The sequence below is a fragment of the Myripristis murdjan genome, chromosome 9 (assembly GCF_902150065.1).
Source record: "Myripristis murdjan chromosome 9, fMyrMur1.1, whole genome shotgun sequence".
NCBI classification, from domain to species: Eukaryota; Metazoa; Chordata; class Actinopteri; order Holocentriformes; family Holocentridae; genus Myripristis; species Myripristis murdjan.
The window spans coordinates 18,321,382-18,335,210 of NC_043988.1; the positions used below are offsets into that span (position 1 = coordinate 18,321,382).

Genomic DNA, 13,829 nt, shown 5'->3' on the forward strand with positions numbered 1-13,829 from the left:
TCTGTTTACTCTAACAATAACAGCGTACACAGGCTATGGCCAAGACCTGCCAGATGTAGAGAAGAACTCACACGGGTACACACACACACACACACACACACACACACACGCACACACACACAGATACACACTCACACAAACACAACAACAGCAACACGGCTTCTGAACTCTAGAGGCAGTCAAAATGTTGTCTGCAGAATCAATAGTTAGCCAATAACGTTTGCTAACTCCGCTAGCCAGCTAGCTCCCTGTCAGTCGCTGCCCTCATGACGGCTGAACCTCCAGGATGCAACAACTGTCCATTTCTCACTGACACTGACGCACAACATAAAGGAACTGATGAACGGGTGACATTTTAGGAAACTGTCCGTACTCTGCAAAATAGGTTTTCATTTAACGCTATGTATGTACGTCATGCGTTTCTTGGCGAAATCATTCATTGCGTCTCATGGGTCCCTGAAGCCAGGCTACCCAGTTTGAGTACAGTATCAAAATCCACTTTGAGGGGATGGTCGCCATCATTCTTGTGCAGCCTTTACTCTGAGCACGCAGTTGTCACACAATGGGACACCACGGGAGGCTAAACCGCAGCCCAACACCTGTGGCTCAGGTGCTTCATACACGTGTGTCTTGTTCTCACAGCCGTGGGTAGAGTCAGAGTAATGCAGAAACAATGAATGGATCATACTCATAACGCTTGAACACAGAAAACAATCGCCTAACTAATAATTAGACCTAGTATAGTGTTTTTTTTTTTTTTTTTTTTTTTTTTTTTTTAAATGGACATCTCGGTATATGCCTGAGTATCATGACATAGACCACATATCACTTATAAAGTATATAATGCATATATATATTGAATGCTGATTGGACAGCACTAAGCCATGTAACAACACTTGAATTCCTAAAATGAATGCTGTTTACATAGTGATTCAGCTGCATTGTGCAGCATTACCTTAAAGTTAAGTCTTGCCGATTGGATTTCAAAATAAAATTTTACGATCCATTTCTAACTTACTCTCAACTAAGTGATAAACAGTATTAAAGTAGGTGAATTAGGCCATAAGATTGTGTCATGGTGTGGCCTTAGAAAGAGTTTGACTCTTTCAGCTGTTTGATGTGGCACCCACTTTGTTTGCATACCTACCTGGTACTTGCTTGATATCCTTTGACTGATAGGCATGTAACTTTCAAAATACTCTGCAGAGTCAACCCCTGGGCCACAGAGCCCTTTGTGATCTCTCGAGCAATGAACCACAATTTTGAGTGCCCTGGGTTAACAAAAAGCTTAATTGTTTAATGCCAAACTAGTTCTAGTTGCCGGAGTATCAGTTTTTGTACATTTTGTACATCTTGCACAATGGCATGAGATGGGTATGAAGAAGTAATTATGTAAAACCGAGACGCTCTCAATTCTATGAAGATGGTCTATTGAAGAGGAGAGTGTGAGGGTTACTTGTTGCAGCAGTTGTTCACTCTGTCCAACCCAGTTTTCCTAATTAAATGGTTCACCACAGAATGTAGGTCCTTGGAGTTCACTTCCCCTTGCAAATAGTGCCACCATTAGTCTGTGACACTTGGCTGAAGTAGTGTAATTGCCTTCACAAATCAGATTACGATATGCTTAAAAAGCTCTCTGACTTCTAGCATGTTACATGAGCTTGTGATCGCCAGCAAAAAAATAAAATGAAATAAATGTGACACTTAATTTATGCTTGTAGGGAAATTTTCTTTGCCTCGTTTCACAGGGAGGTTGGAGTGCCAGATCACATACAGGACAGCACCCATGAGGGTGGGAAGGACTCCATTTCTTGATCAAGGACTCTTCAACAGAGAGAATACTAATGTTGACATGGAAACTTGAACCTGGTTTCTCTGTGAAAGGCATTCTCCCAGCCCACTGATGCCATTCTGCTGGCCCAGTGTATCTAATTGATTCCCAGCCCCAAAAGAATATTTCAGCTTTGGATGGGGAGTTTTACTTGCCTATGTTCACTCAAAAAATAACCTGCAAAGTTATGTATTTAAATTGGTTTTGTCTGTCATACCAACCCTGTTTCACCCTATGATATAGGGTTACCACTACAACATACTTGTGCCATACCATTACAAGCAGCCTGATTGTTTTTTTCTTTTTCCCTCAGAAAAAGGTTAATTGAAACAGATGGAAGCTAGAGTCTTACTTATGTCTGTGCTGATGGTGAAAGAAAGAGGCCTGTTGCCTCTACTTTCTATTAATAGTCCATTATGTCGTAAGGTGACTGCTGTCCCTGAAGTAAAGGTAGCCTGTCGACATCTGAGCACAGAGGCAGTGGAGCGCACAAGTTCTCACAAAGGGGATCCTGAATAATGTCCCCTCTACTGATGTCTGCCTGGCAGACCACACTGTGTCTGTCTGGCTTCAGGCTTTGTGCGTGCCTGCATGTGTGCCTGCCATGGTCGCCTATCTGCACTTCCATTGTAAGCTAAGTAAACATGAAACACACATTCTGACCAAGACAACCCACAGTTTCCTTTTTAGTGATATACACACTCCAATGGTACTGTACCTTAACTATCTTCAATGTAAGTCAAGTGATAATAGAACATTGTGTCATGTCAGATAGCATTAATATTCTTGTGCTACAGTAATTATGACATCAGAACATATATACCATTGAAATTATGAATAATTTAACTATTACCCTGCCTTATCTTCTTGTAATACTTACTATAGCAGTCATTATAGTAAGTATTACAATTAATTTTAGCACCAGAAGAAACATTGTGTGTAATTTTTTTAAGTATGTATTTTTTAATGTCACTTATGGCAAATGTTCAACATGATTTGATGAAATGACATTCTGCAATTGATTAAACACTGTCATACACAGTGGGGGACTCAGACTGTTAGCAGGGCAGGGGTGAAAAAACAAAAAGGGCACCTACTGCACAAGAGGCAGTCCCACCAGTACACAAAAAGCTATGATGCAAGTATGATGAAATAGTCTTCATCCACAATTAAGATTAACATTGTTATTAGGTGATTCAGATCAAAAGTAAAATGTTGAGAACTTATACAGGGAAGTTATAACCTGTCACATGTTTATTTTATAAACACTTCCGAAGTAAAACACAGAGGCAACTATTAACATTTTTTTCACACACACACCAAATCTGAACATTCGAAAGGGGGTGTGGCTAAATCTGAAAACCTGTATAGGTAGAATGGATGTAAGTTTTAACAACTAACTTAAAGGGGTCCTTTGAAAAATAAAACAAGTGGGACGTTGCAGATTACATCAGTGATTACATCAAAATCCTCCTACCAAGATATTAGCCTAACTTATTGGCCCTTTGCAAAAAACCTATATGAAACACTTTGCAAAGTATTTTGGTGGCATAGACCTGTAGCTAATGCTTGCTAATTAGAGGCCGAACCGATGACCTGAAGGATCACCTCCATTCCAGTTGTTGTGACAGGGAGAAGTTGGGGCTGAGTTCTGTAGCCTGTAGCTGAGAAGTCAAAGGGCAGTGGTGGACCATAATCTGTGCTCTGACTCTGCCAATGAGTTGACACACTCAGCACTTGAGCCTGTTAAAATGTAATGGCTTTTATAAAGATGCAACACTGCACTTGCTCCATTGATTCCGGTTTGCTCTGACGCTGCAAGACTGGCTGTCTTTTACTCCACGTCAGCCTTATGTGCTGTGCTTTTCTTGTATTATAAGCCTCATTGTGCGATCCTTACCGGAACATGTGACAGGATCTTTGTCTCTCCCTTCTCACTGAACTGCTTTCATTTTTAATTTCTTAATTGACTTTTCCTACTAGTTTTAATACCCTCAGCACCGCTTACTCACCTCTTGGAGTAAATCTGACTTGGTGCTTTAGGGAAGATTATGGGGCATTAAAGCCTTGAGTGCTGTGGGAGCTGCCATATCGGTGAATCTAGCCTTCTCTTTCATAGTAGAGTAGGTCTGCCTTGTTTCCCTCCCAGTCATAGGACAGTAACTTGATAGTATCAATTTGAGTGCTCAGAGGGGGTTCAACACCATTTGTGTCTACAGAGAGTCAGGTTATGGTGTTACTGCTGGCACGCTGAGCTCTTGGGGACTGGGAGGTGGGGCAGGAGAGTGGTGAACTAGCCAACTGTGGGCCCAGCTGGAGGGTACAGCCTGCTCAAAGCCTTGTATACTAGCCTGGCACATCAGCAGAATTACTGGAGGCAGAGATGTGGAGAGAAGAGAGTGGAAATTGTGATCTAATCTTGTTAATGGCCTCTTCCTTGGTCTTAGCATCAGGCCATGGTGTGTGTGTGTGTGTGTGTGTGTGTGTATTTGTGTGCATGCCAGTGTGAAAGAACCTGTCTGGGTGGACTGTGTGTTTGTGCGGGAAGGTGAGAGCCAGGGGAGGACATTAAAGAGAGAAGGGACTCTTTGGCCATATTCGGTCTTTCAGCAGGTTATGTCACCCTGTCCGTGTTGCAGTTTCATTGCTTTGGTTTGCTTGTCACTTGTTTTTTTTTTTTCTCTCCTCAGCACTATGTCTACCCCAGTGCTTCCCTTGCTCTTTCTTTCAATGTCTGGTGATATGACGACCCCCAGCCACAACCTGTGTATCTCAATGTCTGCATTCCCATGCTCTGTGTACTGTATATTATTTCCTGTGCTTGCCTGTGTGTTTTGCACTGTGTGTCTGCTCATGCCTGTGGTAGTCTGTTTTGTGTTATGTTCATAGGTTATTGTTCTGTCATTACATGCTCCAGATCGGTGGATTTGTGTTTTATGAGGATGTGTGCCCAGGGGAACGACAGGTAAAGCCCTGTAATTCTCTACTGGCTCAGCACAATATGCAGGACCGCCTGTCATGTCCACAGCGCCCTACTGCGACTGCCACCACCACCCCACCTCACCCGCTGTCAGTGCCTTAATGCCCCTGGTCCTTATCTCTTTTTCCCAGCTTTTGCAGTTTTCTTGGCTGTGTAATTTCATGGCCTTTGCATGGCCTTGCCTTCCCACAGGGCAGAGGGGATCAGCATGGATCTCATCTTACTCATCAGCAGCACACTCATTTGGATGACCCACTTAGAGCCAGGACTCTGCAGCTGAGCTAGGCAGGGCTAGGCTGGAAACCAGGCTCTTCTGGAACGCTGCCCACCCTCCTCATGGCTTTGCATGGCTTCAGTGCGATCTTGTCTGCACAACTGATGAACATCAAGTGCCAGTAAAACAGTGGTACACTGAAGTGCTTGTTCTGGCTCGGCTTTCTAACAAGACTTGGCCTCAGCCAGTATAAGCAGTGTGAGGGACGTCACCTCCAGGCAGAGCTTAGTTGGAGATAAACTTCAACCTCTGTCTTAATAAGCCAGCAGCCACCAATGTTACTGTCAACTGAAACTGACACTGGTATAGGCTTAGCGCTGCTAAGAGGCAGCTGCTGGTGGCAGTGAGAGCTTAGTGAGGATGGATGGATGGATGGATGGATGAATGCATGAATGGATGGATGGTAGGATGAATGAACAAATGCATACATGTACATGTATGCACACATGAATGCATGGTTGCATATTGCACCGTGGTTTCCTCCAAGAGCAGGGATGGGCAGTCATGCCATGGAAGGCAGAGACTATGCAGTTTTTCATTCCAACAGAAGTCTGCACCTCTGGCGATTTCACTGATTTGTTCTCCCTCTCTGGTTGAATGTGTATCAGCCAGTGGAATCACTTGGCTTAGTGTTAAGTCTTATGTCGGAGCGAAAACCTGCAGACTCTCAGCCCTCCATGCCACATGATTGCACATCCCTGTCACAGAGTGTAGCTTGTCAAACTGTGACAGGATGTCAGGGAACCAGCTTTTCACCACAACATTGCAAGAGCAACATTGTAAATACAATATTGTTCTTGGATTTTTTTTCCTGGTAAACATGAAAGGTCATTGTAATTTTGTTTTTGTGCCCCAAATTTGCCCACCTAAAATTAGTCATAGCAGCTATTCTAACAATTATCTTATTTAAAAAGTTACCATAATGTTAACTAATTCTCCTGTAATTAGGCCTCTATTATATTTATCTGTTGTGGGAGAGCTGTAACAGCAGACAGAGGGTTTTTTAAAATGTCTTAACATTTTCGATGCTGTTATTTTATTCGGGGATTTTTTTTTTTTTGGAAAACAATGAATTATATCCTGTTTGTTTAAGACTTGCACTGTGCATGAAAGAACAAACAATACAGTACTACACTTTCTTGCCTTTCCTCCTTTTTAATAGATCTCCTGCTCTGTTTCTTTTTGTCTCTCTCTCTCTCTCCCCTGCTTTCTCTCTCTCTTTTACAACCTATCACACTCTGTTCCTTCTTTGTTCCCGCTGTTATTCATTGTTTGGTTTTGTTCACTACGGAGGCTTGGAGCCAGACAATGGCCTTGTTATCTTAACTACTGTGGCCCACTGAATGTGCAACAGTTGGTCTTGGTGGAGCCTACACAGACTACCCACAATTCACATACAATCATAGCAGAGCAGTCACATCTAGCTGACTAAATTATATGATGTTCAAACTCTCCTCTTTACTTTGTATTAGCTGATACAGGCTCAGCTTTCATGAATGGATGGGTGTACTCCATAGAACATTAGAACATGTACAGTATGTGTAATGGGACTTGAAATGACCAGTGATTCCACCACTGCACAACTCTCAGGGTGATTCCCAACAGTTTATGTTATTTGTGGCACTCCTCAGTATCTCCTTGCCTCACTACCTGTGCTTATTCACCATAGGAATTTAAATTTTACTGCCCTACCTGCTCCTGTACTGCTTCTCTTGTTATATTTATGAATGGACTGTTTGTAATAATGAGATGTGTAACTGTCCCTATGCAAGATAAATCGGTGAAGGCAAGTAGCTCGTATACAAGATAGATGTCTTCAACTGTTTCTTATGTCTGCCTGTCTTTCTCTCCTTCCTCTGTCTCTTTTTGTCTCTCTGTCTGTTCCAGGACACAAGCAGAGATGGCCCACACATGTCGTGGAACAATCAACTTGGCCACGGCACACATAGACACAGAGGATGCCTGCAATATTGTCCTGAGCAGTGGTGGACGCACCTACCACCTGAAGGCTAGCACAGAAGTGGAGCGTCAGAGATGGGTCACAGCACTGGAGTTGGCCAAAGCTAAAGCCATCCGCATGATGAATGATCAGTCTGGTAAGGGTAGATGAAGCAAGTAGTTACTTAAATGGAAAGTTTGAGCCTGAAACAATGACTTTGATGCTATAAAAATATCTTGCGTGCAAACAGGAAATACTGTAGGAGGTGTGTTGTGAGGGTGCAGTGCCATCATGACGCATTGGTGCGAGACATTCGTGGTTAAAATCTAACCTTGATAAATAAAGGTTGGGTTGATAGAAGCCGAGCAAATACTCAAGGGCAGGTAATGGCAGGAACAGTGGAAATTGCTGCTCTCAGTGTGTAGTGCCCGTTTGTGTATTGTTTATTTTGTAATTTACTTTGTTTGTTCAGTAATGCAAATGCCTCCAAGGTGAAAGCTGGGTTGAGTTCTGATTCAGCATGTTCAGCATATTTCATGGCTCAGCCTAGATATCTGGTTCTATTTGAATTACTTCCAGCCACTGGTCTCCAGTGTCCCCTGGCATTTGATATTCAGCATAGCTGTTTTTTCAGTTAACTCCTTCCCGTGGAGACTTTTCTGGTCTGATTCAGGTTCCAGTCTGAGGCTGAGCCAGGAGAGGGCAGCGGTGTCTGGTCAGTCCACTTGGAAAGCAGACTGGAGTATGCTAAGGGTACCGTGAGAACCGGGCTCCCATTCAGCCTTCTCTTGACAACGGAACTCTTTCCTTTCCAAAGGGACTTATTCTTGTGCAGTTGCATTTGGTGTTGCTGGTCAAAGGCTGTGGGAAAAGCCTGGGAGGGCCGTTCCTCTTCACGTTTCACCCTGGCACCATCCCAGAGCTTCTCTGCCCCAGTCTTTAGCACACAGGGTCCACAGAGACTCAGACAGGCTATATATTCCTCTGGCCTCCATTTGAAAGTCAGATCACTAAATTTAGACTGAGAGAGGATTTGAATGCATTTTAGTGTACCACTTCCAGTAAGCAAGACTGGAATGTGTGTATTTTTACCAGAGATACCTTTATTGTCATTTTAAAATGTTACACCATTGATTTATCATGCTTTTGGGGTTTTGAGTGTTCAATTCAATGATGCTGATGTCCAGCTGCGGTCCTTGTGCCACTGCATTTTGTTCAGTGTTGATGAATTTAAGTCTCATTTTCCAAATTGTCTCATTTACAAACCATAATCACACAATTATCTAAAACTGACTACCTTGTGCATGCCATTCGATTCCATTCATGAGATCCTTTGTCATTTACATTATCAAATCCAGATTTTAGAAAAGTGAACTAGTATATAGACAGTATATGGACAAATGTGCTGTAATTAGGGTCCGGGCAGCCTAAGCTGCCAGGACACTATTGCATTTCCAGGAATTCTTTCTTTCTTTCCAGGAATTCTTTCTTTCTTCATTCAAAGAATGCCACCTTTCTTTTCATCTTCCTATTCTCTACTTGTTGCTCAGAATTGCCTAAAATTGCCTGGCCCCGACCATTGCTGCGCAGTAGCTATAATGTATATTGTATTTTAGTCTGCTGTGTTCATTTTGTCCCTATTGTTCCTCCATAGTCTTGTCAGCTTGTTTGTCCTCACACCTGCCCTGCATTGTCTCATTAGCCCACCCCCATGTTGCATGTCTTTGTTGTGTTTCGGCCAATCATCTGTCCCCTCCAGGCCTGTGTCCTGCCCCTTTCTTACCAGGTGTGTTAGTCAGTTCAGTTTGTATTTAAGTTCATATTCTTCTGCTTGTTGCTTAGAATTGCCTAAAAATGCCTGGACCTGACCCATCGCTGCGCAGCAGCTATAATTTCAATTGTAATTGCCATCTTTTTAGCAGGCTGAGAAATAATTATGAATAATTCATAATTATGATAATAATTATGAATATTGAATGTATTTTAAGTTTTATTTTGTAGCTGAATGAAATTGTGAAGAGCAACTTAATAAGTTAAGAATTAGGAGTTTTTGATAGTGACAGTGGGCTGTTAATTTGGAATTTTTTAAATGGTTAATTTATTGTGTCATTCTAACATTTGTTCCAGTTAGAATGTGTGCCTCTTCTCAACCCATTTTGTCAGTCAACAGTTGGGGCAGAGGGTGTGACTAAAATGCATTGAGCTCTCTCTCTGGTGTCCCTGAATCCTCTCTGTGTGTGGGGGGTGAGTGGACACCAGTGTCCCCCAGGAGGTGAGCTCATTACATTATCCTCACCTTGCAATAGGGAGGCACCTGGTACCTGCTTTAAGTTTTGTGATTGTGCTGAATGATGAATTGCTGTATCTTCATGCAATTATATATGTCCTCTGTACACTTTGTACCGTACTTTATTAGGTAGACATAGCTAATTCCTGCAGAACAGCAGGAAGGTTCAGTGCATAGACTCAACACGGTGCTGGAAATAGTCCACAGGGTTATTAGTCCATGCTGACTTGAGCATCATAGGTTCTGCAGATTTTTCAGTAGTACATTTGTCCTGTGAACATTTGTTCCATTTCTATATTGATTGAGATCTGGGACAGCAGAAGCCACTGAAGTAAAGCCACTGGTGCTATATTCCATGGAACTGTCTTGTTTATCTTGTCACATGGCACACTGTCCTATTGGAAGTATCCAACTTGAAAAGGATAGATTATGGCCATCACGGGATGCACCTGGTCAACAACAAAATTTAAATTCACTGTGGTGTTGAAATCATGTTCAGTTGCAACAAAAGAGCCAGATATGTGTCAAGAAACCATTCCTTACACTGTAACACTGACACCACCAGAGTGTATCATTGACATCAGGCAGGCATGGATTGTCTGGTCAGCCATTCATGTGAAATTCTGACCCTGCATCTCATAACAGAACCGGAAGTTGTCCGTCCACGTCAGATTTTCAGTTGACTCATTATAGTTGGAATCAATATGATCTAATGCTGCTGTAGTCCATTTAGGAAGTTGAATTTCTGTCATAATGTCAGAACGTCAGTCACTGCCATACCACAACCCATTTTGTATTGTTTATGCATGACTAGGCCCATTCAGTTACAACAAATATACGTCAAGTGTAACACTGGTGCTGTTGGTACTCATTCTCTTCATAGCCCGTCAGCTCAAGCCTTGATGATGTTGTACACCTTGAGATGACCTGTTGTATTCAACTTTTACTTTAATATTTTCTGCCCACCTGTTTGACCAAGTGTTGCCATTCTCCTCTGACCTCTCTCATTAATGAGTGTTTTTACCCACAGGATAGCCACTGCCTAGACGTTTTTAGCTGCAACCAACAGCTGGTATGAGTAGATTGGTCAGAAGGGTCAGGATCTGGTTTCACTCAGCCAAATATGTTGCAGCTTATCTTGGTTGTTAATCAGACTGCTCTTGCTAAACTTTAGGCACCACAGGTTAAAAATTTCTTAAATTACACATCTTATTAATTCTTAGTGAACATTCTTCTTAGATGCTTTACATTTGTAATTCCTGGCAGTGTTGTAGACTTATGTCATATTTTGTAATTATTTTACTTTTCAGGAGAGCTTTGATGCAGCACCTGCATTAAAGCTGGTTTTGATAGCGTATATGTGTGAAATTGTGTTTTTCACACCTGATCTGACTGTCAGTGGGAGGAAGAGTTAAGAAAACATGAGAGAGAGCACACTCCATGAGCGTTTGGCCACAAAAATTAAGTATCTATTAATGCAGCTGATGGAGAGTAGTGCTTTTATAATGCAATAAACAGCTCTGTATTTGTAGAGGGCTTCATCAACATCAAAATTAATGGATAATTGTGTCATTAGTCAAGGCACTTTTGGAGCATTTAATTCTTATCTCAAAGGTGTTAGGCCACATGGGTGGCTGACAGCGTATCTCTCCTCTCTCTTCTCCCCTTTTCTTCCTGCTAGTGGAACAAAGCACTGGTTGTCACTTCATCTTCACCTCCTATTGATCTCCTGAGGGAGGCACAGTGCAAACACTGGGCATGTCTTTCTGCATGTAAACATGGAGACTAGAGCAAGCCTTTCATATGTGTTTTTTGTTTTTGTTGCAGCACAATCTCTTTTTTGCTGTTACTTCTACTTTAGCTCTATCTTAGCCTTAAATCTAATAATACATGTCTCTCTGCTGGTCTGGGAGACAATGAACCATGATTATTATTATGATTATGAATATAATTTACATATAGTCTCTGCAGTGTCTGCATGAATCTGCAGTCATTTTATTCGCCCTGTGACTTTATCAATATGTCATTGGTAGCAGTGCCACACCTGCAATGCCTCCATTAATAAGTCTCCTTTTGTAAAGTGGCTGGTATTCAATAGCTGGATAATGCTTGAATGGTGGCCTGGATTGGTTCTTACCTCGGTCCCTCTAGACCAGGGGTGGCAAACTGGTGCCATGGAGGGCCGAGAGGCTGCAGGTTTTCATTCCAACCGAAAACTCCACCAGGTGATTTCACTGATTAGTCCCTTCTCTCTGCTTGGAGGTGGGGTGATCAGTGAAATCACCTGGTGGAGTTTTCGGTTGGAATGAAAACCTGTAGCCTCTTGGCCCTCCCTGGCACTAGTTTGACACCCCTGCTCTAGACTGTTGTCTCTGCGCCATGCCAACACCAGGTGGCAGTGTCTGCCCTCACTTCCAACACTTACCTTCTTTGTAACTGCTAGTGCCAGTTAGAGTGAATTGTTTGGATGTTGTTCATTGGAGAAGGTTATAAGAAGAATGTTGCTCTAATGAGGACCAACTGCAATATTACTGTAGTATATTACAAATTTGTTTCATGGTCCCTGATTCATGTGTTATGTAGCAGATGAATGACAAAAAATATTAGTTCTCCAGGATCTAACCGATGGAATTGCTTGTCTCTGTTTTTGCTTGCATTTCCTTGTTAGGCAGACCTTCATATTTTAATTCAACACAGCTGAAAAAATTGCTTAATACGTGAACACAAGTGGAAAGAAAAATTAGCTGGAGGCCAGGCAACCAATCATTGTTTTTTTTTTTGTTTTTTTTACAAGCTGCACCTGAGTTCAGAGAGATACAACTGAGGTAAGCAGGAGAATAGCAGTGGAAACAGTACAACCCTAGAGGAAACTCTCAAGACCATGAATTGATCAGCAACACCACACTAAATAAGCACATGACTCTCAAGTTGACTTTTTATTTAAACTGATTGGTTGTGCGTGCGAGTGAACCGCTGGTCAAATTAGTTACCTCTCCCCTGAGTTCTCTTCCTTTTTGCTCAGCAGCCGTTCTCTCCTCAGCTGAGTAGCAAAGGTAATTCTCTGTCCGTGGTCCTGAAACAGGGAACATAACAGAAGTCAACAGTTTGAGGGTTAATTAGGAATGTCTGTTTAAATACTGTGTGCTTCAGCATGTCCCTTTTTTCCGCACCCCTCCCTCTCTGCTATTCCTGACTGTCTCCCTGCTTTCTTTCCCCACATTCGCTCTTCTACTCTCTCTTTCTCTCTCTCTCAGTCGCTCTCTCACTCCCTGTCTGGTTTGCTCCCCTCTACTCTCCACTCCGCTCTGTCTTTCTCTCTCCCTCTCTCTCTCTCTCTCTCTCTCTCTCTGTAAGCCGTTTATTGTGCTTTTCATCCAGCTGGGTTCAGCTCTGAATGGAATGACCTTCTGCTTTCTCCAACTCATGCTCTTCACCCTTTTCTGTCGCTAAAGAATTACCCTCTTAAAGCAAGGTCTGGCATTGGCAAAAAAAATAGAGGCAGGATTAAGCACATTCTCGTCCTTATGTAAGTACATGTTTTAAAATTTTCTTTTCTTCCATTTTTTTTGTGCTCAGGAATCTGTGCGTGCATGTCTTTCTGTGTGGAGCTGCTGTGCCTTCATGTTGTAATCTCTATTGTTATCCTGTATTAATCCATTTATACTTGGAGGAGATAAGGGTCCCTATCATTTCCATTGTTTGGGGCTGTAGAGAGTAGACTTTTGCTTATGGTTCAATGATTCTTAAAGCTGATTTGGAAGGTGAAAGCAGGATAGTGTCTTTTTTAAAACTGGAAATAACTGTAGAAGCGAGATGATGGCTTTACTGTTAACAACATAGTGGAGAGTTTGATGTGAGTCACTCAGTTGTATCTATTTGTTTTGCTTTGTTGTATACATTTTCCATGTATGAACTGAGAATAAAATTTTCGAGGCAGGGCAAGTTTTATAACCCAGTCTGAATGAGTTATGCCTCAGTAGATTCCTGACAAGCAAAGCTTAATTGATTTACAGATATAATGATCAGTGTGTTTGGATGACAATTTAGGGAATTCATAAAATGTAGTCAGAACTGTTATGTGAAATACTCAAGCCCATCCACCAGTCATGTATCAATGAAGTAGTGCTAGACGCAGCATCTTTTGTTTTTTGTCATCAGTAGCTAGCTATCAATTGCCAATGCACTTTCAAGAGATCTCTTCTTTGGTTTCGTTGAACATTAAATACTGTCTGTAAATGTTCCTTTACCAGTAGGTCTCATAATGTCTGAATTAACTTGTCCAGTTTGCTCTGGTAGCTGACCTGGTAGGACACGTATCGCTTACTATTGCTTACCAATACTCTGTCTTTACCACAGCAACCTGGGTTCGAATCCTAGCCCAAGCCCTTTGCTGCATGCCATCCCCTCTCCCTGCCTGTCTCTCTATTGTCACTATCAAAAGAAAGCAAACCTGCCAAAAAATAATCTTTAAAATACTTTTTCAAGCTTAGAAAATGACAGATGGGACACTTAACACCC

The 13,829-nt window shown here is 42.1% G+C and overlaps 1 protein-coding gene across 2 annotated transcripts in view; it reads left to right on the top strand.

Moving 5' to 3' along the window:
- osbp2b (oxysterol binding protein 2b) overlaps positions 1-13,829 on the top strand; it is a 56,249-nt gene that overhangs the window by 565 nt on the left and 41,855 nt on the right. For both annotated transcript variants that reach the window (XM_030060410.1, XM_030060411.1), the window contains exon 2: positions 6,973-7,181. In XM_030060410.1, coding sequence (XP_029916270.1) covers positions 6,973-7,181 — 209 coding nt within the window. The remainder of the gene's footprint in view (positions 1-6,972; positions 7,182-13,829) is intronic.